General features: G+C 37.8%; 1 protein-coding gene across 3 annotated transcripts in view; it reads left to right on the forward strand.

Annotated features, from left to right (window-relative positions):
- The window catches only part of BLM (BLM RecQ like helicase), an 18,433-nt gene extending 9,271 nt beyond the window's left edge, over positions 1 to 9,162 (forward strand). For all 3 annotated transcript variants that reach the window (XM_072402522.1, XM_072402521.1, XM_072402523.1), the window contains exons 7-19: positions 502 to 1,184; positions 2,332 to 2,520; positions 2,993 to 3,111; positions 3,502 to 3,615; positions 4,432 to 4,530; positions 4,606 to 4,754; positions 4,925 to 5,031; positions 6,051 to 6,211; positions 6,401 to 6,596; positions 7,249 to 7,439; positions 7,937 to 8,075; positions 8,171 to 8,370; positions 8,461 to 9,162. In XM_072402522.1, the coding sequence (XP_072258623.1) occupies positions 502 to 1,184; positions 2,332 to 2,520; positions 2,993 to 3,111; positions 3,502 to 3,615; positions 4,432 to 4,530; positions 4,606 to 4,754; positions 4,925 to 5,031; positions 6,051 to 6,211; positions 6,401 to 6,596; positions 7,249 to 7,439; positions 7,937 to 8,075; positions 8,171 to 8,370; positions 8,461 to 8,670 (2,557 nt within the window). In that variant the 3' untranslated portion in view covers positions 8,671 to 9,162. The remainder of the gene's footprint in view (positions 1 to 501; positions 1,185 to 2,331; positions 2,521 to 2,992; positions 3,112 to 3,501; positions 3,616 to 4,431; positions 4,531 to 4,605; positions 4,755 to 4,924; positions 5,032 to 6,050; positions 6,212 to 6,400; positions 6,597 to 7,248; positions 7,440 to 7,936; positions 8,076 to 8,170; positions 8,371 to 8,460) is intronic.
- Positions 9,163 to 10,482: the final 1,320 nt, after the last annotated feature.

A 10,482-nucleotide genomic window follows, 5' to 3' on the forward strand; every position in this document is an offset into this window, starting at 1 on the left:
ATGATATCTACTAGAACCCTATTCGGACATATTTCTGTAAGTTACAGGTCTACAATTTAAAAAAAAAAATTTCATGAAAACCTGTGACGCTTTTGGAACAGAAATCTAGAAATCAGTGTAACGCTCAGGTGGTTAAAGGATAACTTTGCTTTCAAAGTGCACACATTTGGTTTGGGCCGTTACTGTGACCTAAATCAATCCATTCTCCTTCGTCAAAGATACATACTTGCCAATATCTGATGGCCGTAGCTCTGCTGTATGTTTACATCCAGTGATTTCCTGAATGTGCATTAGAGCTCCATAAACTTCATTGGGCTGAACTCGATGAACTTTTTTCTTGTCTCTTATTTTTAACCTAACTATGTAAGTATGTCCCAAGGCAAGTAAGAGGTCTACAAACAGTTTTGCTTGCACCACATTTTATCGTCTGGTGTATACTGAGGTTTAAAGTTGGTTAATGACTTTTATTTAAACATGTTTTTTTTTTTGTTTTTTTGTCAGAAAACATCTTTTATCAAATTTCTCGGGGCACATGACATCTGCTACAGAAGATCCTGTATTGTCACCGTATCGTAGATTCTCACCTGATACAGAAAGCCCTGCATTGTCACCATATCCTAGAATGTCTTCTGCTAAAACAGATGATTCCATACGAAGCTCTGTGCATACACATGCTGCAAAATCTATTTCCAATCGATTGTTAGAGCATGTGTTTAAATTTAAGCCACTTGGTACTTCTGATAAGAAGACCAAAGATAGTTCTCAAGATAGTAGCACCAAGTTTGGGAGCCAGACAGATTGGAAACCATCGTTTTCTTCTCCATCCATTGATACAACGATAAATAACTCATCCAGTCTTCAGGATTCTGTGTTCTTTGATAGCAAATTCAATACACCACATAATCAGAAACCAGTCACCTCTAGCACTTGTGTTCGGCCATCTGCTCCTCCCCCAGAGATCTTGGACAATGATGACCCAGGCTTTGATATAGACAATTTTGATATTGAAGACTTTGATGATGATGATCTTCAGTTCATTGACAGCCAAGTGGCTCCACCTGCTGGCAAAGCTGAGCCATCAGCATATCCTGCTATACGAGAAGCACCACCAGTTACCAAGAGTAATTTCAGCGCAGTCTCAGTAAAAGCTCCTGCGAACACCAATCAGTCCTTTGGGCAACCAGGTGGGTATTTTTTAATAACCCTTTGATCATTACATACCATACTAAACACACTACACACACAGTGGTATCCCCTGTTCTAGACTATAAATTTCTAATCAATGTTTCTTTCACAGCCCAGTGCGTGCGTTGTATTAGCTGGTAGAACCAGGATGAAAACTTTGAATATAAAGCTATAGACAGCAGTATTTGAATGTGTGATATCTTGCAGTTGTGCACAGTGTTGGTTGTGCTGGTACTAACTAGCTATCTGAAAAATGCATGCTTTTCTTGATATGATAAATGTGGTGTGTCTTCATCCACAGCCTAATGAAAATTTTAAATGAACCTTTACAGTCTTATTACATACCTTATTTTAGATCCAGTAATGTTGTCTGCAGACAGGTCATGGCTTGTGGAAGGAGCTATCAGGGTACTGTACATACCTTTCTAAAACATCAAAGAACCTTGTCTCCAAAACCCTAATGCAATCACTGTGTTCTCTCTTGGTATGAGTTATGGAGGTGTGTTATCTGGAGGTGTGGGCATTTCTGGAAAGGCTGCATTTGTATCCAGTCTGCTCTGGGTATCCACAAATGTGTTACAAAGCCCCTATGACTGAAACTAACAGAAATTCAATAAATAAATGAGGAGGGCCAGGGACAATGAGGCTGAGGTGGAAAAAGCTAGATGAAGCTGTTTGTCTTCAAGTCTAGAAAAATGTGTGCTCTGAATTGCTACAGCTATTATTGCATACTGTGAGAAGTTCACAATGTGCAGTAATATATATTTTCAGTTTAGAAAAACAGCCAGTTGACCATGCAATATCAGAAGGGAGGCTGGAGTTCAGCATACGGTCTGGTTGAACACTATATTTGAGTAGACTGGATTTGATCACTTTTTGGTCTAGGGATCATTATCTAAAATGTTAGCATTTTCAACAGAACAGCTTTAGAGAAGAGAGTGTCTTAAAGTGGCATCTATAAAAGGTGAGCTGTTCCTTATTTTGCGGGTTTCTTCTCTTGTCTTCGGTTGTGGCGTCTAGTTTTCCTCAATATGTTCTTCCAGAATGGCTGTATACAGTCACTGTGCCTTTAAATAGATCAATAGCTTATCTTTTTATAAAGACCTTAAATATTGTATATTTTTAATTAAATTTTAATTTTTGCAGATTCGCTAATAAAGCCACCAATAGACAACCCTGCTCATGAAAGATTTCGGGGCTACAACTTTCCGCACTCTAAGGAGATGATGAAGATTTTTCACAAAAAATTTGGGCTGCATCGTTTCCGTACCAACCAGCTGGAGGCTATCAATGCCACCCTGTGTGGGGAGGACTGCTTTATTCTCATGCCAACAGGTATTTTCTGCTTCGGTGTGGGAGACATTTACTTGTGTGAAACTTGACTAAAACTATATTCCATTTCTCGTGCAAACAGACCTTTTAACATTTTAGCTGGATGATAACAAGTGATTCATTTTATCAGTATGTACCCAGATAAACATGTTGAAGATAGGGACACCACATTGTTTAAGTATTGTGTGGCTTTGGTCCTTCTTACAGGGCCATGACTCTAGTAGCCTGGCTCGTTTGACTATTTGTTTTACAATGTGTTACAGCTTGCCACCAACCCTAGATTAAGGTGGTATGTGCCTGGCTTGCATTGTCTGTCATGAAGTAATTGATTCCTGTAATATCTGATAAATGTATGTATTTATAGAAGGTAATACAAACACTGCTCATGTGTATATAATGTATGTGAGAAATTGTGAAAATGAAGCCTTGATGAAGATGACCAATAAAGCCTTACATTATGTTTTTTCATTTTCAGGTGGTGGTAAGAGTTTGTGTTACCAGCTTCCAGGCTGTGTCTCCCCTGGAGTTACTATTGTGATCTCTCCTCTTCGCTCCTTGATTGTGGACCAAGTGCAGAAACTGACATCTCTGGATGTAAGACCATTTTTCTGTGTGGATTTTATCTTTGGGATTCCTTAATAAATTAGTGAGTCATGTATACACTGAAACATTCCCTGGTGAAAAATGAATTAAGATTGTAAGCTCTTCGGGGCAGGGTCCTCTCCTCTTTCTGTGTTACTGTCTATATCTGTCTGACATTTGCAACCCCTATGTACAGCGCTGTGTATATGTTGGTGCTAAATAAATCCTCTTTAATAATATTACTGCAATTAAAAACATCACTTTGGAGGATTCTCCAACAAAGAATGTCTCAATGAATGTTGGGTCACTGCTTTATACATAGACCCCTTTGATTCAATAAAGTACTGTCGTTTTCTTGGTATTGTGTAGGTCTGCAATTTTACATTTCCCTTTTTTTTTCAGATTCCTGCCACTTATCTTACTGGGGACAAGACAGATGCCGAAGCTTCCAGCATTTACCTTCAGCTTTCTAAAAAAGATCCAATTATAAAGCTTCTTTATGTTACCCCAGAAAAGGCAAGTTTGTGTGTGCAACAAAGTAAAGCCTATGTGGCCACACAAAGGCAAAGAAAACTAGATAAGTTTGGACTTAATCTAGATTCTGATTGCACAAATTATAAACATTTTGCAGGCTTGTTTGTGAAAGATTAATGTTGCCTCATTGTTTAGTTTGAAGTACCTTCAACTAAGCCTAACTTTTAACATAGGGACATTGGAGTCTTGATATGTGATATTAACTGTCAGGATTCTTACTAATAACACACTGCCTAGAACATGGTAACCCCTGAAGCTCACACATTACAATATAAATGTACAATCTCTATCTCTGACAAGAGCTTTTGTGGTGTAAGGACCTGTCTGCTTTGAAACAAAGTAGTACATCCCCATATTACATATTTCTGGTAATATTTTCATGGTCAGACTGTAATGTGCATGGGGAGTTAAAACACTAAATGAAGATAAGTTGTTCTTTTAGTATGAAGGCATGTCCCCCTTGTTCCCTTAAATGTCTACATACTTTTAACTGCAGTACTGATACTGTTATGTTTCTTTAAAATGTATTACCAGACAGACTGGGTAACATATTAGCCTTGGGGGCCATGTTAATGTGAGTTGGGATAGTTTTGTAGTAGTTTACACCCACATTCATGGATGATGGGCATGGCAACTGAAAATAAATTACTTGGACTGTTAACACTTTTTTTCAGTCAATTTGACTTGGCAGCTTTGCAAAAATTGTGGTATGAAAGGCATAGTTAGGACTATTCTCGGGTCTAATATGTCAGGGCAAATGAGTTCTAATAATGTGATTTTTATTTAACTGCCTTACAGGTCTGTGCAAGTGCTAGGCTTATCACCACTATGGAAAATCTTTATGAGCGCAAGCTTTTAGCCCGGTTTGTCATTGATGAGGCTCACTGTGTCAGTCAGGTAATTTATCTTGTCTTGTCAAATATAAATCTTTTTTTATTTCTGTATTTATAATCCTTACACCTTCTCTCTTAGTGGGGTCACGATTTCCGCCCGGACTACAAACGGCTAAACATGCTACGCCAAAAATTCCCTACTGCACCAATGATGGCGCTAACTGCAACTGCAAATCCCCGTGTCCAGAAAGACATTCTAAATCAGCTGAAAATGACAAAACCTCAGATGTAAGTCTGGTGAACTAGCAATTCTTCTTAATAGAATTTGAAGATACATATAGGTCATATAAAAGAAAAAAAAAACATGTAACAATCTGTTTGCCATCAGTCATTGTTCTTACTTTTATATGTATATGACCATATTAACCTGATTTATTTTATTTTTTTTTATAATACAGATTTTCAATGAGTTTTAACAGGGACAACCTAAAGTATGAAGTGTTGCCAAAAAAACCCAAAAAGGTAGCCCAGGACTGTGTGGAGTGGATTAAGAAATATCATCCCAGTGAGTTTATTGTGTTGGAACATTTTTTTTTTTTTTTTTTTGGACTCTTGGGAAAACATTAAGGCAGCCTAATTATGTCCCTTTTTTTAAGGCAGTCTAATTAAGTCCTTATTTTTATGTCAAAAGCGGTAAATTGTTTTGCATGGAAATTTGTTGTATATTTGTTTGTTTGTTTAATATTTTACTCCTGTAATCCTTAGAAAACACTTCCAGGTATGATAAAGTTTGAAACACAAATAATAAATTATAATATAATAAATACTTTTTATTTTATTTATAATTCTATTTAAAAACTTTTTACATTTGTCCAAAAAAGGGTACAATAATAGAATAAACTTTTGGATTTATTTTTTTATAACTTTATCACTGTGATCAATTTTTTAAAAGCAGATTGTAATCTGTTTTTCAATTTCCCGCCAAGCCACACCTTCTGGTGTGCCAACGCTTCACGCATCACATCGATCACACCGCGGATGTGATGCAGAAGCCAGCTGAGGATCGCTGAAGACGTTGCTGGATCGAGGGCAGCAGGTAGTATTTTTTTTCCTACCCCGAGTGTGGCTCAGGTTTACCGCTTTTGCCATGTGAAATTTACCCCAAGCCACACTCGGGAATACTGCCAAGGCGGTTAAAAAAGTTTTGTTCTCTGGGAACAGCTGAAATATTTTTGTGACCTACACCTCAGTGTATTCTAGCCACAAATAGCATTTTAGTCTAAAATCTGTGTTTTCCCATGGCCCAAATGTACTGTGTCCGTTAGCAGTAATTTTTCAGTTGCTTTAAATTTTACTACTTTCTTTTAAAAGTAACATCCTAAATTAGCGGTAAGTGCAAAGTAAATACTGACATCAGCATTTAGGGACTTTATATCTGGTGACCTGCCATGGAACTGTAGAGTCTATTTGGGGAACCTTGGTCTATTTCTTGATTAGCTTGGTATACTTGTTTCTGGCTGTCTGCAAAGTCAGAGATTTATTAAATATTGTATGCATAATTCTGGTCCATGTTTTCTACTTCAGATGACTCTGGGATCATTTACTGTCTATCACGACACGAGTGTGATACTACGGCTGAAACTCTCCAGCGAGAGGGACTGGCAGCTCTGGCTTATCATGCTGGGCTTAGTGATTCTAATAGGGACTATGTACAACATAAGTGGATAAATCAGGATGACTGCCAGGTATGACTAATAGGTAGTGGTCATTGTCCACAATAACCTCTGATATAGTAGTTTTTCGTTTATTTTTGTATTATTACAATTGTTTAGCTACATTCTAGTGCCTGCTGTGTGTTACCTTTATATTACTCATATATACTAGCCTGTTTCCCTGATATGAATACCATGCTATTCCTTTGTTGCATTACATAGGTAATCTGTGCTACAATAGCATTTGGAATGGGCATTGACAAGCCTGATGTGAGATATGTCATTCATGCTTCACTTCCGAAATCTGTGGAGGGATATTACCAAGAATCTGGCAGAGCCGGTCGAGATGGAGAGATGTCCCATTGTCTGCTTTTCTACAGCTACAGTGATGTGACCAGAATCCGTAGGCTTATACAAAGTAAGCCCATGTTGATGATTATATTTCATAATAGCCTTGTTACTGTGCAGACAGTGGCGATAGCAGAGAAGTGATCCTGATAGATTCATTTGACCATTATTACCACCAGTTTATCGTGGCAAATGATGTTGATCAGATTGCAGGCACAAGGTAACCACTTGATGATTTTCTCTGTTTTTAACTAATGTATAATCAAAATCAATGCATCCTTTTTTTCCAAGTCTTTCAGAGGGCAACATTTTAAGATCTTGCATTATCATTTAACTATTTTCATAGTTTTTGGGAGTGTGTAAATCTGGAAAAGTGCTTATCATGTACTAAACCATACCAGTTGCAAAACAAAGCCTTACTAATGATCCCACTTAAGATACATTCTTAGAGCTTTCAAGTTGTCTCTTCCTTAAATTCTAGTCACTTATATTGTCTGTACATCAGCTGGAAAACTTTTCACCATTTCTGGTGGGACATTATCGTTTCTCTCTACGTTTTTTTTTTGTGTACAATTGTTAAAGAGGTAGATATTTTACCTAGAACAGGTTATTATATGACACCATATCCCTTGTGTGTGTAAAGAAGGTAATCATTGCTTAATTTGAGATAGCTCCCTAAACAATCACTTATAAATCTGTTTGGTTATTTGCGTTCTTTTTAGTGGAGAAAGATGGGAACAGTCACACTAAGCAGACACACTTTAACAACCTCTACAGCATGGTGCATTACTGTGAAAACGTCCTTGAATGCCGCCGGATGCAACTTCTTGCTTACTTTGGAGAGACTACATTTAATCCTAAATTCTGCAAAGAAAACCCCCGAGTGGCATGTGACAACTGTTGCAGGACAACGGTAAGACAACAGTACTGCTTTTCTACAAGAGATTTATAATATTTGGGGTACCAAGCTGTGTTGGTAGAGGATGAGGGCTTCAATTACCCACTCAGCCCCCCCCCCCTATTATATCTCTTGTGTTTTCAAAAGATACATTGCTTTATATATGACCAGTATTGCTGATTTTTTACCCTGGGATTTGAGTCTGCTTATTGGTGCTCTGGAGCAGGAGAAGGTACAGGGTCACGCAGCATGTATACTGGACTGTGCTTAGGCATCAGTGATGACTAAAACTGTAACTAACAGCGAGCAATAACATTTTGTTTATTATATATAGTGATTTAATAACATGAAAAAATTACTTCTTTGTACTGTATATTAAGTCTGTTTGTGCAAACTGTAAAACATACAAAATCAGAAAACTTGTAGGAGAGGCTATTAGCAATGGGATTTGTTAGTAGAAAAGAAATATAGTTATAAATAAACTTTTGATTCTCTCCTCTCTTTTGTTTTAGGAATACAAGTCCAGAGATGTTACAGAGGAAGTGAAAACTTTAGTAAGATTTGTCCAAGAACATTGCACTTCTAGTCGTGGGAGAGGAAAAAATTCTGGTAACCGCCTTACACTCAATATGATGGTGGATATATTTTTGGGTAAGCAGCGTAACATGTGGTCTGTCCTTGTTTCCTATTACATTAAACTGATTATTCTTGTGACTGTAACCTTAACTCTCTTTCTACTCCATCAGGCAGTAAAACTGCAAAGGTCCAGACTGGTATATTTGGAAAGGGAGCAACGTATTCACGGCACAATGCAGAACGGTTATTCCGGAAACTAGTGTTGGACAGGATCCTAGATGAAGAGCTCTATATTACAGCCAATGACCAGGCTGTGGCCTATATAAGATCTGGAGAACGAGCTCAAGCTGTATTGAGTGGATTCACAAAGGTATGTTTCCAATACTCTTTCCACACACTGTCATAAACAATTATGAATAAAAAAAGATTAATGTAAAGGTGGTGTAATTATCCCTAACAGGTTGAGTTCCAAGACACTGAAAATGCCAGTAGTCTCCGGAAGCAGAAGTTATCTGTTACGACCTCTACATCCCACAGGGAGGAAATGGTTAAGAAATGCCAGGCTGAGTTGACTGACCTCTGCAAACGCCTGGGCAAAATCTTTGGTGTACATTATTTCAATATATTTAACACTGCAACCATAAGGAGGATAGCAGGTAAGTGTCACTAAATAGGTTTTATCAGAAGAACAGCTTGTCAGATACGTAGGAGAACATGGTTGTGTTTAAAAATAATTACATCCAGAAATAAAAATTGGTAATGTTTAGGAACTGCTGTTTGTTTCCTTCTCTGATTCCTCCTTTCTCCCCTCAAAAAATGTTAATAATTTTTTAAGTAAAAACGTTCTATTTTTCATTATATTCTCCGTTTTATACCCAGTGCATTCTTTTCAATGCAGGCCAATCATAGCTGCAGCTCAATGGTTTAGTGCTAGCCATTGCAGCGCTGGGTCCCAGGTTTGAAACTCAGCCAGGACACTATCTGCAGTTTGCAGGTTCTCCTTTGTTTGCGTGGGTTTCCTTTGGGTACTTCAGTTTCCTCCCACATTCCAAAAACATGCAGATAGGTTAACTGGTTTCCCCCAACATTGACCTTAGACTGTATTAAAGAGATATGACTTTGGTAGGGACATTATACTGTGAGCCCATTTGAGAGACAGCTAGTGAAGCCCCCCCAGTTTTGGGGAAGAAAAAGTGCGTCTTATACGCCGAAAAATACGGTAGTTCTTTAGTGTTGTCAACACCAACCCTATCAAACTAATTAGCAAACTATCTCTCATGGTATTTCAAATTTGTCTGACTTTTTCAGTTCTTGTTTAAACTAATTATAAACCTAAATAAAGAATCACAAATATATGTATAATATTCTTTTTTTTTTTTCCCTAGCGGCACCAATTCAAAATATTCCAAAAACAATGCATCCAGTAAAATGTATCCAGGATATGGTGACGATCAAAGCAGTGGCTCAAGGCCATCGGCAGTGAACAGACCTGGGTTCATGGCTCCTCCCATGCCTCAGAACAACCGCCGCTTTTTGAAACCTTCCTTTACTTTCCATTAACTCAACAGTGTTTGTATAGTGATTTTGTAATAAATGTTTTATATTTTTATGTGCCCAACCCTAAGTAAATAAATATTTCTCAAGTGACCTGAAGCTTAGAGTTATTTTGGGGATTGTTCTATAAAGAAGCAAAATGCAGTCAATGCATGATGGATTTGGTTAAGGGAAAAAACTTGGAAAAATGATTCCGACTCTCTTCAGCCTATAAAGATAAATTCATAATTGTTTTGGGTGGGGGGCACATAAGGGCTAATTAATAAAACTATGCTGTGCAGATAGTATTCTGTGGGACACTTTAGACTTCACACTATTTGGATTACATGACATGAACCATGGATAGGTGTCATAGTGTATGTAAAGACAGACAATGGGCCTAGTTTTGAATAAAGTAGGAAAAGGTTAGATAAGTGTTTCTCAGAATCAGGCTTCCTCCAGAGGTTACTAGGGATTCCTTGAGCAATTTGTGATTCTCAGATCAGTTTAACTGATCGCAATTATCTTTTTTGCCATCTCTAAGTGTGATATTCTTCTAACTGGCCAGCAATGTAAGAGGCATTCTTTCCACGTTAATATATTGTGAGCTGTGGATATGATTATAGAAGTGGATTTACTAAAGATCTAAGAGTAAATTTTTTTTGTGTGTCCCCACTGGGACATCACATTGCAAAACGAGCTTCATGCAGCCACTTAGATCGCCTGAACACATGCACCATTTGTCAGTCTACACCAAGTCCTAAATGTGATCTGCTGCAAGAATCTGCTCCAGGCCTCTGTTTCCCATAGCTCTCTTATTTGACTCATTCTAACCTCATCCAGCATGTCTCACTATACACATTGCACCATAAAACATCAGGCGGAGATACCACTTAACTTTTGTTTTGGAGGAGGTGGGGCACCTATGGCCTTATTATTAAACCAATAT

Source organism: Pyxicephalus adspersus, chromosome 2 (genome assembly GCF_032062135.1).
Source record: "Pyxicephalus adspersus chromosome 2, UCB_Pads_2.0, whole genome shotgun sequence".
NCBI classification, from domain to species: Eukaryota; Metazoa; Chordata; class Amphibia; order Anura; family Pyxicephalidae; genus Pyxicephalus; species Pyxicephalus adspersus.